Source organism: Diabrotica undecimpunctata, chromosome 8 (genome assembly GCF_040954645.1).
Source record: "Diabrotica undecimpunctata isolate CICGRU chromosome 8, icDiaUnde3, whole genome shotgun sequence".
Taxonomy (NCBI): domain Eukaryota; kingdom Metazoa; phylum Arthropoda; class Insecta; order Coleoptera; family Chrysomelidae; genus Diabrotica; species Diabrotica undecimpunctata.
Window position 1 is genome coordinate 671,422 of NC_092810.1, and position 20,493 is coordinate 691,914.

At 34.5% G+C, this 20,493-nt stretch overlaps 2 protein-coding genes across 4 annotated transcripts in view; one reads left to right on the forward strand and one right to left on the reverse strand.

The window, feature by feature from the left end:
* Positions 1 to 17,769, reverse strand: part of bchs (WD repeat and FYVE domain containing 3 bchs) — a 33,045-nt gene extending 15,276 nt beyond the window's left edge. The window contains exons 1-20 of the mRNA XM_072541760.1: positions 17,632 to 17,769; positions 15,651 to 15,882; positions 15,290 to 15,535; positions 15,070 to 15,228; positions 14,775 to 14,967; positions 14,321 to 14,507; positions 14,043 to 14,241; positions 13,743 to 13,943; positions 12,537 to 12,768; positions 12,226 to 12,408; positions 11,992 to 12,161; positions 11,520 to 11,839; positions 7,895 to 8,045; positions 4,229 to 4,351; positions 3,917 to 4,158; positions 3,402 to 3,667; positions 3,112 to 3,339; positions 1,048 to 1,367; positions 284 to 725; positions 16 to 224 (exon numbers count right to left, since the gene is read on the reverse strand). Coding sequence (XP_072397861.1) covers positions 16 to 224; positions 284 to 725; positions 1,048 to 1,367; positions 3,112 to 3,339; positions 3,402 to 3,667; positions 3,917 to 4,158; positions 4,229 to 4,351; positions 7,895 to 8,045; positions 11,520 to 11,839; positions 11,992 to 12,161; positions 12,226 to 12,408; positions 12,537 to 12,768; positions 13,743 to 13,943; positions 14,043 to 14,241; positions 14,321 to 14,507; positions 14,775 to 14,967; positions 15,070 to 15,228; positions 15,290 to 15,535; positions 15,651 to 15,860 — 4,281 coding nt within the window. The 5' untranslated portion in view covers positions 15,861 to 15,882; positions 17,632 to 17,769. The remainder of the gene's footprint in view (positions 1 to 15; positions 225 to 283; positions 726 to 1,047; positions 1,368 to 3,111; positions 3,340 to 3,401; positions 3,668 to 3,916; positions 4,159 to 4,228; positions 4,352 to 7,894; positions 8,046 to 11,519; positions 11,840 to 11,991; positions 12,162 to 12,225; positions 12,409 to 12,536; positions 12,769 to 13,742; positions 13,944 to 14,042; positions 14,242 to 14,320; positions 14,508 to 14,774; positions 14,968 to 15,069; positions 15,229 to 15,289; positions 15,536 to 15,650; positions 15,883 to 17,631) is intronic.
* A 100-nt stretch (positions 17,770 to 17,869) lies between these two features.
* LOC140448659 (SAC3 domain-containing protein 1) lies at positions 17,870 to 20,172 on the forward strand. Of its 3 annotated transcripts, none has more exons than XM_072541764.1 (7): positions 17,870 to 18,026; positions 18,127 to 18,318; positions 18,394 to 18,558; positions 18,781 to 19,023; positions 19,431 to 19,568; positions 19,627 to 19,816; positions 20,016 to 20,172. In XM_072541764.1, exons 1-7 carry the CDS (start codon positions 17,953 to 17,955, stop codon positions 20,097 to 20,099), a joined length of 1,086 nt encoding a protein of 361 aa, XP_072397865.1. In that variant the 5' UTR covers positions 17,870 to 17,952; the 3' UTR covers positions 20,100 to 20,172. The 3 variants fall into 3 exon arrangements, with proteins under 3 accessions (XP_072397865.1, XP_072397866.1, XP_072397867.1); XM_072541765.1 differs by having other exon boundaries at positions 19,434 to 19,568; XM_072541766.1 differs by having other exon boundaries at positions 17,886 to 17,973.
* Positions 20,173 to 20,493: the final 321 nt, after the last annotated feature.

Here is a 20,493-nt window from a genome sequence, read left to right on the forward strand (position 1 = left end):
GATTATAGTACTTACTTGAAACGCAGTCCTGTTAGGAATCGCTGAAGACTCTCTTCCACTATCTACGGTGCCTACCAAGCTGAAAGCAAGATGAAGGATATGCGAATTCAACAAAGTTCTTTTTCTTCGGAGTAACATAGCCAAAGTTTGGTAACCGCGTCGTCGATCCATCTCCGATTGAGCCACTTTGTTACTTTTGACAACGCATACCAAAGCCTTCACCCCTAAATACAGAAGAAATCATATTAGACTGGTATAAAAGATGAAATTACACTGGACTAACCTGCATACAAGCTTTCTATATCTTGTGCCATCGCAATAAGTCCCAGAAGCACCGAGCAACCTCCCACAGCGTCTATCGTCGTAGCTACGGGCCTTGGACAGAAAACTCGCACTCCCAAGTACCCAATAATAACTCCCCCTAACGTTCTGGCCGAACCGGCTAGATGTCCTGCTGAATTGTGAAGGATCCTGATGGGGGTAGCACTCTCGTGACTAGACATGCCCAGCTGCTTCGCTATAGACTTATTGTCAGTTCGGCTGTAGACTTTTCTTATTTTATTTAAGGTCAACTGCGAGACCGCTTTGGCGTTCAGGCCGAAGACGACCTTTTCCTCCGTGACCAGCGATCCTATGTCTGGGTTGTTCAAAATTGGAGCCAGAAAAGAACCCATGTAGTGCGGCCCGAGCTGGTACATGTACGTCACTGTATTTGGAGGTAGAACCTGAAAAATGGTCAACGTCAACAACGAAATATTCACAATTCGAATCATTTCAATTGATCTGGTATTTCTCCGGATTCTTGGCAGATATTTATATTGTTGACTGTGCTATTGAACATATAAAATTTCTTGCTATAAATAATTTTTTGTAATTGTTACAGCATATTTTTGGGTATCACAGTACTGTAAACTGTCAAACGATATTATCGACCTACAGGTCCAAGTTTTTTGATCACACCGATCCAATAAAACCTGATTATATATAGTTACTATAGATATAAATTTATTTAAATAAATAAATAATTCAAGAAAATCCTCTAATTACCTCTTCAAATAAGTTACAAGGTCCTTGCTTCCAGCACAATCTAGAATATCGCCTCCAAGCAGGCGGCGTTCCGATATAACCATAAACAGACGAAGCGACGGTCAAGTTAGCGGCACCGCCTCCAGGATTTTGCGAAATATAGTGCATCTTCTGGTTGTGTATCTGCTGCCCGTCGAGGTATAACGAAAAAGATGAATTCTTCAGTACGGCCCTGTTTAGCACCACCACCAAGTGATGCCATTGACCTTCTTGCAGAATATCAGGACACCAAACCCTTGCTCCGTGCTCGCCGGAGCCTTCAGGCTCCCAATCTCCTATATCTGGAATCGGGAACCATTTAATTTGTACACAATGGCATTTCGACAACTTATTAAAGATGACATTAAAATCTTAGGGAAAGCTCGAGATTACAGAAAGAAAGGACAAGGGGAGAATTATGGATAAAGGAGGGGAAATTAAGAAAAAAGCAAGGAAACGAAATAAAGAACGAAAAAGACGCGGAAAATTAAGACAACGATAAAAATGGGAAGCCAGAAAAAAGCGAAAAACAAGATAAAGACGAAGAAAGCAAACAAGAGCAGGAGGAATATCAAGAGATGGAAATTACAACGGATATAGAAAAAAAGTAATAGAAAACTAATGTGAGAAGAAAGGATAAACGTAGCATTAAGAATGAAATTTAAACGTTGAAAGCAACAAGGAAAATAGGAGATAAAATTAATGGAAAATGGAAAATAGCAAATAAAACAGCAGGGATAATATCAAGCGTTTTCAAAAGAAAACTAATATAGATAGAGAAAAAAGAAAAATGGTCAAGACAACTAGAAAAAAATAAAAAGGGCAGCAAGGAGGACGAAGAAAACAAATAAGAGGTTGAAAATCAGGAGGCCGCTTATGGAAAAGGAAGTGAAAAGGCTCCGATTTCAATGCGGAAAAGAAGAAGAAAGGGAGGAGCGCGGTAAATAAGAGAAAGAGGAGACAGACAAAAAGGCAAGAAAAAGGTAAAGGGGGAAGGAAGAATAAGGTAAAAGGGAATAAATTATATAAAAGAGCAAGGGGAAAATCAAGAAGAAATGTGAAAGGTAAAATAAAGAAGGAAGAACGCTAAACAATATAATGAGAGAGTGCAGGGAAAAAGAAGTAAGGAAAACGCATACGAAAAGAAAGAAGAGGAAAAGAAGGCAAGAATCAACGAAGAAATAAACGGAATAAACACGGGGGAAGATAAAGAGGGGGGAAGGCCAACAGGAAGTGTAGGGTAATGGGAAGTAGAAATAAAAGTATTTGTCTGCAAAAAAGGTGTAGAAGATTTCGAGAAAGATGGAAGCAGCACTTTTAATGAAAAAAAAAATGAAAAGAAGCGAAAAATCAATGCGAAACTGAAAGGAAAGAAAATTAAAAACTGTAACGGGGAAAGCAAAAATAAGCAAAGAAAAAATAGTAAGTGCTAAAAATAGTAAGTAAATAGCTGGAGAATATCAAGAAAACCGAAAAGACAACATAGACGTACGAAAATAAAGGGGAGCATAGCAGAAGAGAGTGTAAACGTAGTGGAACTTAAGACAGAAGACAAGAATAAGTCAATGGGAACGGAAAATAGTGAAAAATGCAAATGACAGTCGAAATTAATGGGAAAAGTGTAGAGGAAATTAAAAAAGAGGAGAAATATGGAAGACGAGAAATGAAAAAAATTGAAAAGCAAAAAAACAGCAAAGGAAATATCAAAAGAATCGAAAAAGCAACGAACATAGAGATATGATGGAAAATAATGGAAAAAACAAGCGGAAGAGAAATAAAATGAAAGTAGGAAGGATAGAAGAAAGAGGAATAACAAGAAGAAGTTCGATAGGAAATAGAGGTGAAAGTAATTACTTTTTTGTGGAAATTGTGAAGAAAATACGGCAAAAAAGACAGCTTCCGAGAAAAGGGAAAAACACAAAAAAAGAGAATGTGAAAGTGAAAAGTAAGAAAAAATTTAGAGATAACATAGAAAAACAAATAAACGGCAAATACACAAAAAAATCAATGAAAAATGTTTAAACTATGAAGAAGATTCTAACTTACGGTTGGGTATGTGCGTTTCTTGGGTGGAAACAATGATAGCTTTATCTCTTGCTGACAAAACTATAGAAAGGCAAACCAAATGGTCTTCCCGAGCCCCGCTGAAGTTTCTGACCAGAGTCAGCAGCCGTACGCAGTGTGGATCAGACCTAGGGTCTGAGAATTTGTCGACACAAATCCACGAAGAGTAACTAAGGCCTGTTTGTGGAGGAAACATACGATCACCAGCACCTAGAACACATATAAGACATTTTTTAATAATACAAATTGTATAAAGAATGTTAACAGCTTACCTATTCCTCCTAAAACGCTGCTATCAACCGTCGATACCACGCTCGGAGCTGACGGAGACTGTGGTGCTATACTGGGCAGATAGAGACAACCGAATCCTTCAGCTGACATATCGAATTCGACGAATGGGGGCAAGGTATACGAAGATTGCGCCCGGAAATCTTTGGGAGTTGTCATGGAGACCAAAGTCTTGATCCTGGTCAAAGGTACCGGATAACCTCCTGGTTCGTTGGAACCCAATGGAAGGCAGCAAAGTGGATTTCCTAACCTAAAAAACCAAACTGCTATAAAACTATGGAAATATTTGTTATCATTAACTCTGTCCACTGACTTCATTCAACGTTGAAAATTCACAATACGTTCCGTGTTTTAAAGACCGCATATTGAACTAATGTCACACTTGTCATTTGTCACTTGTCAGCTATCATATAATACCTTTTTTCCTTGTCAAATATCGTCTAATTAATAAAGAAAGTCAGTGTAGAGAGCATGTGAATGTCACGTGTTTACAACTAACCTTAAAAACTGCCTCAAATCTTTGGCTTCTATCGCTTGGGCTGCCAATCTCTCGAGCATATATTGCAGGGAATTGTGCAAGGGATGGTTTTCGTTCTGTAGTGGTTCAGATCCGATCGTCAAGAGGTAATTGGCGAAGTTCTTGTCGCACATTACTTGTTGATTTCTTTCGCTACGCACTAAAGACTTTATGATTTCAGCTATGAACAATTGGAGGCTCAGGTACATTTCAAAGTGGTCGTCCTGAAGAAGATAAAATGAGAAAACCAATCGATTAATCATTAACCAATGAGTTAATCATTATTGTACTTACTTTTATACATGGTAAAAGTTGTAGCATGCAAACTACAACTCCAGGATGAACTATGATTGGATCTGGAGTTGGGGGGCTTAAATTTAGGGAATTGACATTTGATCGCTTTCCATTTATATCTCCCTAAAAATAAACAATGCATACGTTCAAAAATACTAAATTGCTGCGGTAGCTCTCCAAATTATGTTTTAAAAAAATAATATTTTTTCCTATACAGGGTGAGTCATGAGGAACTTTACATACTTCTACCATATGTAGAGTCCCTCCGGGAGCATATCATGTGGCCACTAAAAAATGTCAACTCCTCTTCTTTATTAATTAACAGGGTGATTTGTGTTATTGACCATTTATTTCATTTTACTGTAGTGTTTATACGGCTCATTTGATTTTTTTAATTTTTGCATGATACAGTACACTACTATTAAGCATTCGACTGGTATTAGCTAAACTAAAAAATTCCAGGACTGGCTTTTGAAAAATTAATTTAGGGATTCGTATTAAATATTACACCCTGTATATATTTTTTTTTAATGCAATGAGTGATTTTCAAACTACATAAATATCCAATGAAAACGACATATGTGACAATGTTGTCGCACTTTTATTAAATTTTTAGTGAACGATCAAATCTTACCAAAAATAGAACAACCATAATGAAGTATCAGATTATAAGGTAATTAATTTAAACAAATGTTATAAATTTTAAACATTTAATTGAAATGATAAACTGAGTCACTGCACAACAAAAAACAGTAACTACTAACAATAACGAAGAACAATTTAAAAAAAAAACTAAAAATATGTACATAGTTATGATAAACCCATAAATTAGAACTGGAAAAGATACAATAATGGTAACAAAATAAAAATAATTCAAAATAGATTTTCGAAATGGAACCCTGCAGCCTGTACACATTTTTGTTGCCGAATTGTTAATTGACGTATTGAATTACGGATACTCTGGGGATCGTTTCTAATAGTATTACAACAATGTATAATTCTATCAATTAATTGTTGTCGGTTATTAATATTCACTGCGTAAACTAGTTGCTTCAATCGTCCCCAAATATGGTAATCAACGGGATTGAAATCAGGGGATCTTGAAGGCCACGAAATAGGACCTGCACGTCCTATCCACCTGTTGCCATAAACAATATTGAGATGTTGTCTCACTGCCAGTAAAAAGTGTGGGGGTGCCCCATCATGCTGAAAATACATCCCTCGGATAGCAACGTTCGCGTTGGCAAGCAATTTCGGCAAAATATTTTGTAGAAAGTTCAAATAGACCTGCCCTGTTAAAGGACCATCAAAAAAGTGAGGACCTACTAATTGGTTATTTATGACACCAATCTACACGTTAACCGAATACCTTAACTGAGAACGACGTTCTCGAATAGCATGGGGATTTTCTTCTGCCCACACATGTGAATTTCGTGAATTATTTATCCCGTCTCTGGTAAATTGGGCTTCATCTGTAAATAGTGTCCTGTATAATAGCGTTGGTCGATTATTGTTAATCCATCTACAAAATTCCAACCTATCGATCTCATCTCCAGCATGTAGTCGCTGAACCATTTGAATGTGATATGGGTATAGATTATTTTTTTTAAGACTCTACTTACTTTTGATTGAGTAACATTGAGTTCTCGACTTACTTGTCTAGTGCTTATTGTAGGGTTCATAGTAACGGCGTCCATAATGTCATCTTCCTGCGCTTCATCTACATGTCGCTCTGTTGTTCCACTAGGAAAAGTGCCATTTTCTCGCAAATAATTAAAAACTGACCCAAATGTTGGATGACTGGGAGTTCGACGATTAGGAAATCTCCTGCGATATTCTCTACTAGCAGCCCTACCATTCCCATTACAGAATCCATAAACAAATATTATGTCTGCATATTCTGTGGTCGAAAACTGATGTGGCATTTTGAACGAAAGTAACAAAAGCTCTACCAAAACTAACACAATGTACTTAACGTAGATATGACAGAAGAAATATGTATTCTTGTACACATAAATAACAATTGATAATGACAATAATGACAATGGGTATAAAATATCAAGAAACGTCAAACGGTCAACGCCAACCTTCATTTTAAACTTTTTTAGATTTATTTTTATTTAGTACAGTTGATGCAATGTATTATTATTTGACATAAAATTTTAATCATTTACAATCAACAAAAACTAACACATACAAGAGGTTTGACTTTTTAATCAATTTAATTTATTATTTACCGAAAATAATGCCCCAATACGATCTATGAGTAAAAATTTAAAATTGAAAAACAATTGATTCTATCGTAGAGATAATACAAAGTGACAGTAAAGATGTTAATTTTCTACGTATTAGATTATGTTGTAGGAACTCATTTTAATTAAAATGTTTGAAATTTATAACATTTGTTTAAATTAATACCTTATAATTTGATACTTCATTATGGTTGTTCTATTTTTGGTAAGATTTGATCGTTCACTAAAAATCTAATAAAAGTGCGACAACATTGTCGCATATGTCGTTTTCATTGGCTATTTATGTAGTTTGAAAATCACTTATTGCATTTTAAAAAAAAATTATACAGGGTGTAATATTTAATACGAATCCCTAAATTAATTTTTCCAAAGCCAGTCCTGGAATTTTTTAGTTTAGCTAATACCAGTCGAATGCTTGATAGTAGTGTACTATATCATGCAAAAATTAAAAAAATCAAATAAGCCGTATAAACACTACAGTAAAATGAAATAAATGGTCAATTACACAAATCACCCTGTTAATTAATAAAGAAGAGGAGTTGACATTTTTTAGTGGCCACATGATATGCTCCCTGAGGGACTCTACATATGGTAGAAGTATGTAAAGTTCCTCATGACTAACCCTGTATATTATTAGACTAACCCCATCTAGCGTCTGTTCTCTCTATATGTTTTTTCTTTAGATTCTTTATATCACTCGCTGATAAAAATCGTTTTTTCTAAATATGTATTGATCTTGAACACGCAGCATTCATAGACAAGTGAGATATACCGTCACAAATGGCAATTTTGAAGTGGGCGGAGCTTCCCATACCAATTATCAACAAAGTTTTTAATGTCTCTAGCATCAAGGAACAAATTTCCGTAATTCTTTTTATATAGGCTAGCGTATTATTCACCAGAAGGCACAGAACTACGAAGGCCTGTCTTTTCTCCTTAAAAGTCTATTCTTCTTTGATTTCACGATATATTAATTGAAACAGAAACGGAAACAGAAAAGTCAGATTCTTAAGCAAAGTTCTCATTTAACTGATCGAGTAAAATTTACCCTTTTCCTAAATTAATCCATTTATTAGTTTATTAAACACGTGGTAGTGATCGACAAGTGACACATAACGTCACCAGTGACACATGAGGTTACCAGTGGCCATGTTGACGTGGATGGGGCTTCCAATACGAACTATATCTTTCCATTAATTTCTAATATTAAAAAGGATAGTTTTAAAATCGTTCTAATGAATTTATTTGTCGTTCGACGAACAAAAATAGATAAAAGTGTATATATTTGTGGACCTTTCCACAAACTGTTTTAACGGGACATGTTTTTACAGTACTTGTTAATATTTTGACACGTTTCAATAAAATTGTGTATATAGATATATATCAATTCATAATTTAATAAATATAAACTCACCTGAATACTGATATCTCGAGACAACGGTGGAGATTTAGTGGAAAATATATTTGTATTAATATTTTTATCAAATAAGTCTAACGCTAGGTCATATAAAAGCCTGTATACTATTGTAGTGTAAGCTAACGACGGGGATATCTCTTCTGGAATGCTAAAAAACACAAAATAGTGAACTAGTCGCTGTAAAATATATTTTCTTCGATACATTACATTATAAATAAAAGAGGTGGAAACTAATGACATTGTCATTACATGGAAAGAAGGGACTTGAACTACAACGACATCCTGTCTTTTTCCTGATCGGTTTACAGAGGTCTTCAACTGTCTATGGTGATTCCATTTTTCGGTAGTATTTTTATTATTCTTTTATTGACGAAAAATGAAACACATTTTAAAATGAAAAGTACAGCCATGAGTCTTAAGATGTCTGCACAAGGGGAGCAGAGCTCTGGCAGAGGGTTCCCAGAGTGTAATGGATTTGGTATGGGAACCCGAGCAAGACTGCCTTGCCTAACCTGAAAATGCCCCATATTTATACACGTTCGTGAGTATCGATGGCACACATGAAATTTAATATTCTGGGAATAAGCGAAATGTATTGGCCAGGTTCAGGAACCGCAAATATCGGGGAACACCGCGTATACTATTCTAAAACAGATAACGGCAAACATGAATTAGGTGTCGGCATTATATTGACAAAAGAAGTGGCAAAATCTGTTGACAACTTCATCCCAATCTCAGCAAGAGTGATGCTCATACAACTGAAAGCAAGACCAATCGACATCAATATAATTCAAGTGTATGCACCTACAACAGAAGGAACAGAAGAAGCGGTAGAAGAACTATACCATAGCATTAATCAAGTCATGAGAAGGTTGAAAAAGCAAGACTTAACAACTGTCATCGGTGACTTTAACGCCAAAGTTGGGGCCAGCAAAATATCATCTGCAGTTGGACCATTTGGACTAGGAAACCGGAACGATTGGGGAGATACATTGAAGATTTTTGCGGAAGCAAATCAATTAGTAATAATAAATACCTGGTTTAAGCTACACCCAAGGAAATTGTACACCTGGAAATCTCCACAGGATTCTGTGGAAAGGATTGTAAGAAATCAGATTGAATACATGCTAGTAAATAAGAGGTAGACAAGAGAGTAGAAGTACACCAACACGCTGGATAGACGACATTGGACGAATATCCAAGAAATGGCAACAAGAAGCATAGAACCGTGAAGAGTGGCGAAAAATGGGAGAGACCTATGTCCAGCAGTGGACAGAAGAGGTTGCATAATGATGATGATGATGATGAAATAAGAAGTATAGGAACAGCTGCACATCTGTCAGAACATACCCGGGGGCAGACATAAATTCTGATCATTGATCAGTTGTAGATAATTTCAAAGTCAGAATGAAGAAGGTTACAAGTAAGTCAATGAAGAAGAATGATGTCAGAAAGCTGAAAGATCCCAATGTTCGACTAAATGTGAGTGAAAACCTCAATATAAAGGTGCTGAAATGCAGAAATGCAGGAACTATAGAGGAAAGTCTGACCATCATACAAGAAATAGTGAGAGAAATAAAAGAACAACACCTGAAGAAAGATACAGAGAAACGAAAATCGTGGATGACCGATGAAATACTTGAACTTATGGATCAGAGAAAAAAAAAACAAAGAAAATCTCAAAGAATATAAGAGAATACATACCATCGTCAGAAGAAAGATAACAGAAGCCAAATAGAAACAAAAAATAAAATAATTTCAAGAAATAGAGGAGTATCAGAGTCGATATGAGTGATCTCCAACGTTCGGAACGGACGGGCACCATAAGAAGAAGTGAGCATCGATATGTGTCGCCCAGCCTGCTGAATTGTGATTGGTCAAATGGCAACAGTAATTGCAGCCAATCATAATTCAGGAGTCTGTTGCTCATTTTCTGTATTATCGTTGGTCGAAAGGCACCTGAGCTGCAGCCAATGATAATACTGAAAATTGGGCATTGGTCGTCGTGCAGGTCCAATCACTGAAAGGCCAAAACGACCGTTACAGATTGACCTACTTTCTTTTAGCATAAAAAAGGTGCACGACGGCCAGGACACCAGACCGGGTCAGGATAAGTCCGCTGGTCCAGCCCTCTTGGCATGTTAGAGATCCTCTGATCGATTCAGTTCTCAGAGCCTGTTTTATTTCCCAGAACCTAACGTTCTCTACATATCCAGAGCCTAACGCTTTCAACTTTAAACCCAGAACCTCACGTTCTCAGCTTTAACGTCGGTTTGTTTCCAAACCAACCGCGGCCATTTTTGAGGGATCTATTCCTGATTTTCGACTTATTCGAATTTGCTAATATTTCCCTTAAAAGCGTCGCAAATTGTCGCCGATTTAATCTGTGCTTTTGGACTTAGTGCAAAATCTGATTATTTCGGTAGCTTACAAGTAGTGTAAGAATTTTCTCTTTCAGGATTCTGCTAAGTCTCTACTTCAAGGGACTTAGCCACCGGACGGTGCTAATATCCTTAAAAGAATAGAAAAATAGATAAAACTTATAAATTGCGTTTTATTTTCTCTTCCAGGCACACTGCAAATAACTTTTTTTTTTATTTATTTTCACCTTTGATTTTTGGTATTTACATTATTTTCAGGTACACTGTTAAAACGTATATTTCAAACTTTAACTTTGGCATTTTTAATAAAACTTATAAATTGCGTTTTATTCTCTTTTTCAGGTACCCTGCTAAAAAAAACTTGTAATTTGTTTTCAACTTTGATTGTTTACAGGTACACTGTTAAAATTTATAAACTTTAACTTTGGTATTCTTTTACAGGTATAAAAAACTTGCAATATTTTCTCAATTTATGTCTATTTTATACTATATAAAATAACTTGTAATTTTTCCCACATTTTTATAGGTCTCAGCGACGTCTCGAATTTTGTTTATAACTATTTTGTTTGTGTACTTTTGTTACTTTTTATTGTTGATTAGCCCGAATGGCACTATAACAAACATCCCTAACTTTATCCCAAGTTCCTAGCTCAATTCCTTCATACTTCAGGAATTTTTGACAAGTGACATTTGCTACACTTACTAATTTGTATTTTGCTCATATTTCGATTAATAGTTATAAATAATATACTTTCCCTTACAGATTCTTAATTTAAGAATAATTAGCATAATTATCTTCCCGATTCCCAGATCAGGAGATAATTATCGATTTATTTCAGATTCTTAGTATAAGTACTTTACATATCTGTCTTAATAATTTAATTATCATTATTATTATCTCAATAAACATTCTTTATTGTGTTTCTTTATTCAAAAAAGGCATTTAATCCTAGCTAAGTGTCCATAGCCCGTGTCTATGGCCACTGACCGAGAACCCTACCCTCTTAGGTCCCAGAAAGCGATGGATAGAGCGAGTAACGAGCCTTCTCTCTCTCCTGAGGGAGCTGAGAGTCCTTCACGTTACCGACATATGGGTGAAGACGTCATTTTAATCGGACGAAAGACTGAACCGCATATACGTCATAATCATGACTTTTAATGAAACAATTATCGTTCTGTGAAGCGCAAATTCAACGTTAACCAAAAATAATGAAAGTTTCGATCAAATTATAAAAACTTACTCAGGATTAGTGACAGGACCGACAAAAATATTCTGATAGACCTCCTGGAATCCATTGGATGTCGTTTCGAAATCTATTTCACTAATTTTAGATACTTTTTCGCCCGAAAAGCATCCCAACAGTCTGACGGTATCGCATAGACTCGTCCTGCAGACTTCGTGGTAAAAGAACTTGGCGTTGGCCGGCTCGAAACGCATAGCGGTGCAAATCGTTTGGAACACTATGCTCAATAGCTGCAATACTTCAGGATTCGATTCTTTTTGACTCAAGCGACCTTCTAGGGCCACAAGAACGCTGGTTACGTACACGAAGCCGTTAGTCTGAAAAAAGTAAGGCTAAAGCTATTGAAAATTTAAAGTGCAAAGAAATTTTTCTTGTGATTACTATGAAATATTATTAAGAAATATTTTAAACACGATATAGCAAATATTTCTGCGTTTCTGACCAAAAATTTGTTATTTGCAAGACCTACCTTTCTAAATACTGTTCTGGTACGATGTGACTCCTTCAAACATAGCTTCAATGCTTCCAATATGTCAATTTTTAGCTGCAATTGTGTTCTTGGCGCGGAATTTAAAGTATGAAGGAGCTGAGTCATATCGTCGTCACCGCCTGTAGTTAATACTAGTTCTTTAATAATACCTACAAGAAAAAACAAGCGTGTAAAACAAATAAAAATCTGCAAAATTATTTAAATATGACTCACCTAAAATCGAATTCCTACATTCCGTATATTGTACTAGTTTATGCACGCATTTCGCTCCGCCGCACTCTCTTAAAACATTCGCGTTGGAGCTATTGCTCGTTAACAAGATCGTCAACGCTTCGACAACTAATTCTCCTAATTTTTCTTGTCTACACACTAATTTGTAATCCTTGGCGTTTGTCCCTACAAATTACACACACAAAACATAAAAACCTTAACCTCACATAACCTAAAAAGAATGCAAAGATGTTTGCACTAAAAATTAAACGATTTAATGTTTGGAAATTGACCGAATGTCAGTTTGGACTTACCTGAGACTTTTTTATCTTCAAGCAAACTCCCGTAACGCGTCAAACAAGTGACCATAACTTCTAAAAGTCCTACTTCTCGATACACGTCTTTAAAAATAGGGTTATGCTTCAAGATGTTCAGTAATGTTTGCATACACAATATGCTACAGTCTACGTAATTTAGACTGTGCGTCTTCAAAAATATAGACATCGATATCAATTCCTTACAAGGTACAAAATTTAATTGGTATACCTGAAAAAAGAAATCGTTTTAAAACCACTCAACGTGCATGACGCGCAGAGGCGTCAGATGTTCAGGAGAGAACGAGCAAATGTGTCACACTTTATGTGGTAGTTGCTCCATCTTTAGTCAGTATTTGTATTTAATATATAAAAAGGATGTAAAAGGAAACTGTAAAAACACAAAGAAAATAAATTTATGTATATACTATTTAGAGTAGGAATGGAAAACGCATATATACGTTATGGGCACTCGAGACCAAAATTTGAATCGGTGAAACGTACTTTCAGCAATATACAGGCTGATCTTTTAGTGCAACATTGGTTGATAATTCCATTATGGTGTAGAATATCCAAAAAAATTATTTAGAAAAAATGTAGCCAATGATATGATAGCCAAGCTTGAATAATGCCGAATTCTATAGATTTAATAACTATATGATAAAACAAACAATTTTTAAATGGGATACCCTGTAGATTTCTCATATTTAGATTCCTCTCTTAATTCCTGTTCTTACAATATAGGGTTTGACGTTACTATACACGTTATTTAACGACTTATGACAATTTTTATTTCGAAATTGCTATGAAATAAGCACCCTATGTAAAGAAGTAATCCATCTATATGAAAGGCTAGGATGACAACTTACACTGTTTGGTCGGTAGGATAACTCTTAGCGCCACCTAGGAAAGAAATCTGAACTACCAACTGACATTTCTATCATATTTTGTATTAAAACTTCTAAAATTTACGCTGCGCTTTTATTTTTGTTCTCTAAAATTTAATTTGTTTATCAATCTAACGTTGGGCCAACTGATATGGGAAGGGGCTCATAATGGTATGATCACCCAATGTAGCACAAAAGAGTCACCCTGTATATTAGACACAAAAATATTACTTATAAGTTAAGATTCATTCAAAAACAATAAATATTAAAAGCGTTAAACATTGGAGCAGTACTTTCTATATTTGATTAATGTACTCACCAAAAACTCGATGAGGTCGAACAATTTCTGTTGTATCTCTGCTGGTTTGTGCTGGATCTTCTCTGTGAATTGAGTTAGGGTGTTCTGGTTCTCTAAGATAAAGTAGTTGGCGTTGTCTGAGTGATATATGCTCGATATGGCGTCCAAGATGGTGGAACATAGAAGAGACGAGTTGGATTTAAGAAAAGCGTTCTGCAGAACCTGCAAATAACAAAGCTATAAGTCTAGTAGAAGACTGGGAAAAAAGGCTTGTAGGCTGTATGTAGCCATCCAATACAAAATTAATACCAAAAATCTTACCCTGAATGCCTGGATATTTCGGACGCTGGTTCCTCTACCTGAAGGTTGTGGTAAAATGAAGCCTTGCATTTGGAATAAGGAGCCGGTCGAAGCCTGAGAAGGCTTCAACTCGATATAACCGCACATACACAAAGATGTTACCATTAACACTAAGTTTCTTATCGTTTCTTGGGCTTCACTCGAATTGTCATTTTCAAACCTATAAAACAAGTTAGCATTAACATAACAATATAGGTAATTTATATCACCTAAATGTCTTTGATGGTATGTTTACTTACTTGAGGAGGAAATCCGATAGGAAAGGATAGCCTTGAGCTTGCCTAAAGTCATCTAGCAACGTCGAAGACACTTCGCTGGAATCTTTGAGGAAACAGAACAATGTGACAAACATTTCCACCAGTTCCAAAGGTGCCAATTCCGGAATTTTCTTCATGTTTTGAATGCAACCGGCAACACAGGAGTTTGCTGCAAAAAAAACAGTGCTAAATCCATAGGTATCCATGACGAAATTGCTTTTCTTAATCCGAGAATAATCCAGTCATGAGTTAATTTTTATAATGAAAAGGGGCTACTGTTTTTTTAAGAGCTATACAGAAATAATAAATTAGTGACAACATTGCATGACAATAACCAATAAACAGTACAAAATACAAACTACATCTACATGTTAGGTTACATCTTCTTAATGGCAACAACACGCTAACTTTAGGGAAAATAATTTTTTATACTTACAATGAATATATCCAACGACCAATGGAGTAAGTCCATGTCTTGATAAAGTCATCAATACTTCAGCAGCACTTTTTCTCCACATGGTATTGTACGAGGCAACTGATGAGGTGATTGCGGTAAACAACAAACGCAAATCGTCTTTCCTGGCTAGTTCTTCTGAAGGTATCCTATGGCTGCAAAGCCGGACTAGAAGCTAAAAATAAAGAATTAATATATCACCAGAAAGTTGCGAGGGGAGTCCACAAACATAATAAATATGGTCACAGATATTGTCATATAAGATCGATATACTTACTTGAACGAAAATCTTTTGTAAAAGTATTCTTCTCTCCTTCGGAGTGAAGTCGCTATTAGTATCTTTGGTATTAGCTTCTTTTTCTGAGAGCTCAGGTAAGTCGAAGAACAGGTACAAACATTTCACTAACGTGGAAGGTACAGAAACCTCTGACATAACCTAAAATTCAGGAAAATCGGGGTACAAATACTCTTCCGACTCGTTTCTAAATCGTACTAACCTGTACCAAGGTGTAATCTCCAGCGGCTAGAAGATTGAGCGTAGAAAGCAACATCCAACCGTTACTGGACTCCTCGCAGTTTTCTATTTCGAGAAATTTCGCGATGGCACAGCTGGCAGCTTCCGTGCTTTGATTGGAGGCCCTTTTGCGTATTTCAGAAACCATCAGCAGCGACACCTGCTGGCAGAACGCCAGAATGTCCCAGAATTTTTCATTCATGTCACAAGTGGGACTTGAACCAAATACCTAAGAAATGCAAGTCTTTCAAATATCTTTGAACAATATTAACTATGTAGCCCGAGTTAATAGATCGTGAAAGCCTAAGTAAGGTCAAATCTCAAAGACTAGTACTATATCTTACCTTGCAAAAGAGGGGCAGCATATTGTAGAGTTTGTCATCCTTTTCCTGCTCAGTGAGTTGGTGTGGCGGATGAGTATACTCGGAGAAGAGTTTCTTGAGGTGCATCAGCCCCAACTGAGTATGCGGCGACGAAGGGGAGTCACCCAAGTCCGAAGATGATGCAGGAGAGGGGTTGGTGGCCCCGCTCCTCAATTTGCGCATGATGTTCATCTTGAAGGCTTCTCAGAGCCCCCTGCCAGATAAAGACGAAAATATTAAGTATAAAAGACGCAAAAGGATTGACGTATTTCAAAAATTATGAACGGGTAAACGATTTGTCGATATTTCGAAATTGAGTTTCCTAAAAGTATGGCTCACTGTTCCGATTCACTATTCCGTTCCGCCCACCTCTAATATCACCCAAATTCTTATCAATATGCATCGCTGAGTAAAGTAAAAAAAATGCAAAACTCGACCAATAAACACACACGTCTGTTTTGTTTTGGAATATACGCGATTAGTCATGCTAAATAAGGCAATCACCTTTACATTAATCTATACTAATTTCCTGCAAACGCAAAATAATATTTGTTTTGATATTCCTACTAGTTTTTTACCGGTTTACCTTGAAACGTTAATAATCCTTTATGAACCACAATATCAATCATAAAATTGTTATGACTTACTTGATAGGCAGCTTTTGTGGTTATCTAACATTTGTTGATGTTTTTAAAAGGTTTTTATGCGATGCAAAAAGTGCAATATTGCACCATGCCGACTGTGATTCATGATAAAATAAATGCTTCAAATCAGTTTTCTATTTATTTTTTCATATTTTATAAGCGATAATTTGGTGATCTTTTATTTCAAAATGTACTCTTTTTATACCGGGAAAACCGAGTACGATTTAATTACGTAAATATATTATTTATAACGCTGAAACGTGTCATTAAAAAACCCGCAAATAGAATCCTTATAACAATCTATCTGGCATTATTTTCTTTTCGAAAATAAAAAATTAATATGCGATTTTCTGGTAATTTGATTTGCATTTAGATATTTATTTATCTATAGAATAAATCAATTACGGAAGAAACGCGATAAAAAGTTTATCACTTTTGTTCTTAAAGAATGATAATCCAACAAAACAGCATGTAAGATTTCATCAATAGGAATAGAAAAGCAAAAAAAACTTTACATAAAAGTGAAACGTTTGAAGACACAATGTTCACTAATTGATATATATGATAGATATCTTAGAAAATACTTACTGCATAACAATAATCAATGCCCAAACGGACTACTTTCAAGAATATAAAAAAAAATATCCTAATTTTACCAAAAAATCTATTAGCTGACAACAATGCACTATTTTGGTAGTATCTTACCTAGAATTTGAAATTCGCCTTTTAAATTTTCTATTTGATATCTGTATTATTAAATAACTATTAACAATGATTGACCTAATAGATAAGCGAATTTTAAGTGTAAATATCTATTTTAAAACAATAATATTTGACAGTATAAGGTCGGAGAGGTCATTAAATCAAAAGAATTGAAGTGATTACATATTAAACACCTTTTCCGATATTTACGCCAAATGATATTAGTATAAAAACACACCAGATGGATTTGGGGCAACAATTTTGAATGAAATAGACTAAAATATTCAGAGGAAATATTGAAGGATTAAAAAAACATACGAGAGTTTTTGTGTTAAAAATTATTTTTGATTTTAAAAATAACCTAGATAAAAATATAAAATAAAAGCTCTACACAGGAAGTAATCATTAAATTAAAGAAATGATTCACAAAATTAGCAGCTTTATATAACGTTCGTCAATTTGTTCGTTGTATATTTCTAAAAAAACGAATTAAGGGCGAAAAAGTAATTTCTCAAAACGTAATAACAACTGGAAGGAGGAAAGGATCGATTTCTTCGGGAAACGGGGTTTCCAGGAATCCAGGAAACTTTCGAAAAATCAGCGTTTTCCGTAATTACCTGTTAAATATCTAGTGGCATCCCAATTTCACATCACATAATGAACATACATTTGTTTAAAAAACAGCTGACATAGCTTTTCACAACAAAAATATAACAAAATTACAATTTCATTTCCATTTCAAAGCACTCAACACTGTTGACAGTGACAGTAATGACAGAAAATCGCTGTTGACAAACATTGACAGGCGGCAGAAAAACCGCTGGACCTCAACAATGCGCATAAAAACTGGCCTTTAACTATTTTGGTTAAACGGCAGTCATCAATCATCAACATAACCCGTCATTTTTTATTATAATTCTTCAAAATAAATAAAAATAATGGATAATAGTAATAATGCGGTATACACAATTGGAATTTGTAAAGAAATGTGCCCTTCTAGTGAAGCAAGACTGTAAGTTCTAAACAGTATACATAATTTGCCTGTTATAAATATTTTGAGATTATATTAAATGTGTAAAAAGCCTTAACTCTGAATAGATATTTGCTTTTAGGAGAGAAAAACAAGGTTTACTTCATATTTTGGAAGTTGTTCCCGGAACTGAACATCATAAAAATCCGAAAGCTGATCTAAAACGTGTAGTTAAAGAATTTACCAGATCAGCAGCTGGGAAATCTTTTCTTATCACTGAAAACTTGAGACCACCTGATGTGCTATTGAAAACTATTAATTATTTACTAGATGAGTATGTGCTTTGGGTTTTCTTTTATAAACTGTATTTTAAATGACTGAATGTATTGAAGAACCTTTGACGTTTTAGAGTTATAAGTAACAATGAAAAAGTACCATGGATGGTCAAATATGACTTTATATTAGATAGATTAAGAGCTGTAAGGCAAGATATGGTTATTCAGAATGTTTCAAGACCTCACCAAATAGTTATATTACAACCCATTATTAGATTTCTTACTTATTCATCCTATAGGTATAGTATATTATTGAATTTTCATACTCTTATAAGATAGTTTTATTATGACTTTTCAAAATTACCTGATTGTGAGTATGATTTAATAAAATACCTTAGAAGAATGTTATTGCTTAAATATAGTGTTTTGGGCATAGTTGAATTGAACTTGTCAATATTACCAAGTTATTTTTAAAAAACTGAGTATCTTTCACTGTAATTTAGTTTTCATATATTTTTTAGATGCTGTGAAGAAGCCATTAATACTTTTGATCCTCATATAAACAACACTCATCTTCAAGAATGTCTTAAAAGGTTATTGTGCACATATGACTACTTTGACAATCTTGAAAAAAGCTCTAAACAAGAAATATCCAGTGACTTTTTAGTTGAGAGTAGACCATATTTCGAAAGTTTGTATTTGATTTTCAATTTGGGGGATGTGAATGCTCTCAATAGGTATCTAAATCTACCACCACAATGGAGGTGAGTATAAATTATTGAGTTTAGTTAAAATTTTAATAATACAGCATGGGATGAAAGAACTAGCAGTGAATCACTAATCGATCATATAAAAATACACAATTAAGTTGGTTTTAATTATAAAACTGGGAAAAAATAAGGATGAGAAGTAAAATAATATCCAGCTTAAACTAGTTTGAGGAAAATGCATAGGAGACATAACAAAATTGATCAGGAACATAGTAGGATGGAAAAAATAATTTGCAAAAACTATAAATATTTCTGTGGGATCAAGGCTACTATTGGAGTCAAGAAAACAATTTTTTTATGAAATAAATATTGTTATTCAAGTGTTGCTCTATGAAGAGAGTTATTATGTACTTGATTCATATTTTATGACTTTTTTTCTTGTATAAATGTTTAATTTCTAGAAGTTCTTTAGTAAAAACATCTATGAGGATATGTCTGAATTACGTGAACAGAAACATTTCCAAAGTAATTAAACTGTTTAAACAATTACCACTGTCTCTTCAAATGATCGCTTTTCTTCATATGCCAGAAATACGAAGGTAAATATAGAATATGTTTTTTTGGGATTAGCTACCATTGTCGATTCTTTGTCTTTAGGATAACTTTGAAAATCATGTCATCAGCATATCATAGTAAAAATTTGACATTTCCCCTAGATGTTCTGTCAGATATGCTTCTTTATAATTGTGTAGATGAATTGATAAAAGACTGCAATTATTATGGTTTAAAAATTCAACAAGATGGAGTACACTTTATGAAGAGTGATTTTCTTGAGGATAAAGCCAAGGTAAGATTAAAAAAATGTCATTTTCGATTGGTCTTTAGGAAAAGTTAATCATTTATGTACTTTTCTCATCTACTTTTACATCCCATTTTTGACTCAAAAGCCTCTAACGAATAATGAAAACAAAAAGACTAGTTTTGTCATTACCTGACTCAATTTAAGTTTATTCTTAACAAATTAGTTACTAATATTGTATTTTTAGGTGAAACCAAGGCGTAGTGAAGAAATCGACAAAACATTGAAAGATACTGATATTAGTATGTTTTTATTGTATGGAGATCACTGATAAACATCCAATAGAAATATTTATTGTACATATTTCGAAAAAAAATACTTTTTTAGTAAAACTTTTATTTGTTTTTGGTTCATTTATATATATTAATTTCTCGAAAAGAACATGTTCAGACATTTTAATAAAAGTGATGAAAAAATAAACCCACACAATCAAGTATGAAATGAACTGACGAGAATTATTTATTGTATATAGAGATGTTTATTATACATATAGTTAGAATGTTTGGTTGCTATATTATTGTGAGTTGGCAACAAGTGACGAGAAACAGACCCAAGTGCATGTACATAGGCTTGTCACTTGATGTTGACGGCATGATGAAAATAACCAGATGTATTAAAAGGAATAAAAGTTATAACACTCAACATATAATATTGTTTATCCTGAC

What these genes read in the sequence shown, in the direction of transcription:
- LOC140448659 (XM_072541764.1), top strand. Translation starts at nt 17,953, where the DNA reads ATGGATAATAGTAATAATGCGGTATACACAATTGGAATTTGTAAAGAA. An exon ending in CCTTCTAGTGAAGCAAGACT is followed by an intron (nt 18,027 to 18,126) that starts GTAAGTTCTAAA and finishes ATTTGCTTTTAG; the next exon opens with GAGAGAAAAACAAGGTTTAC. An exon ending in CTTACTTATTCATCCTATAG is followed by an intron (nt 18,559 to 18,780) that starts GTATAGTATATT and finishes TATATTTTTTAG; the next exon opens with ATGCTGTGAAGAAGCCATTA.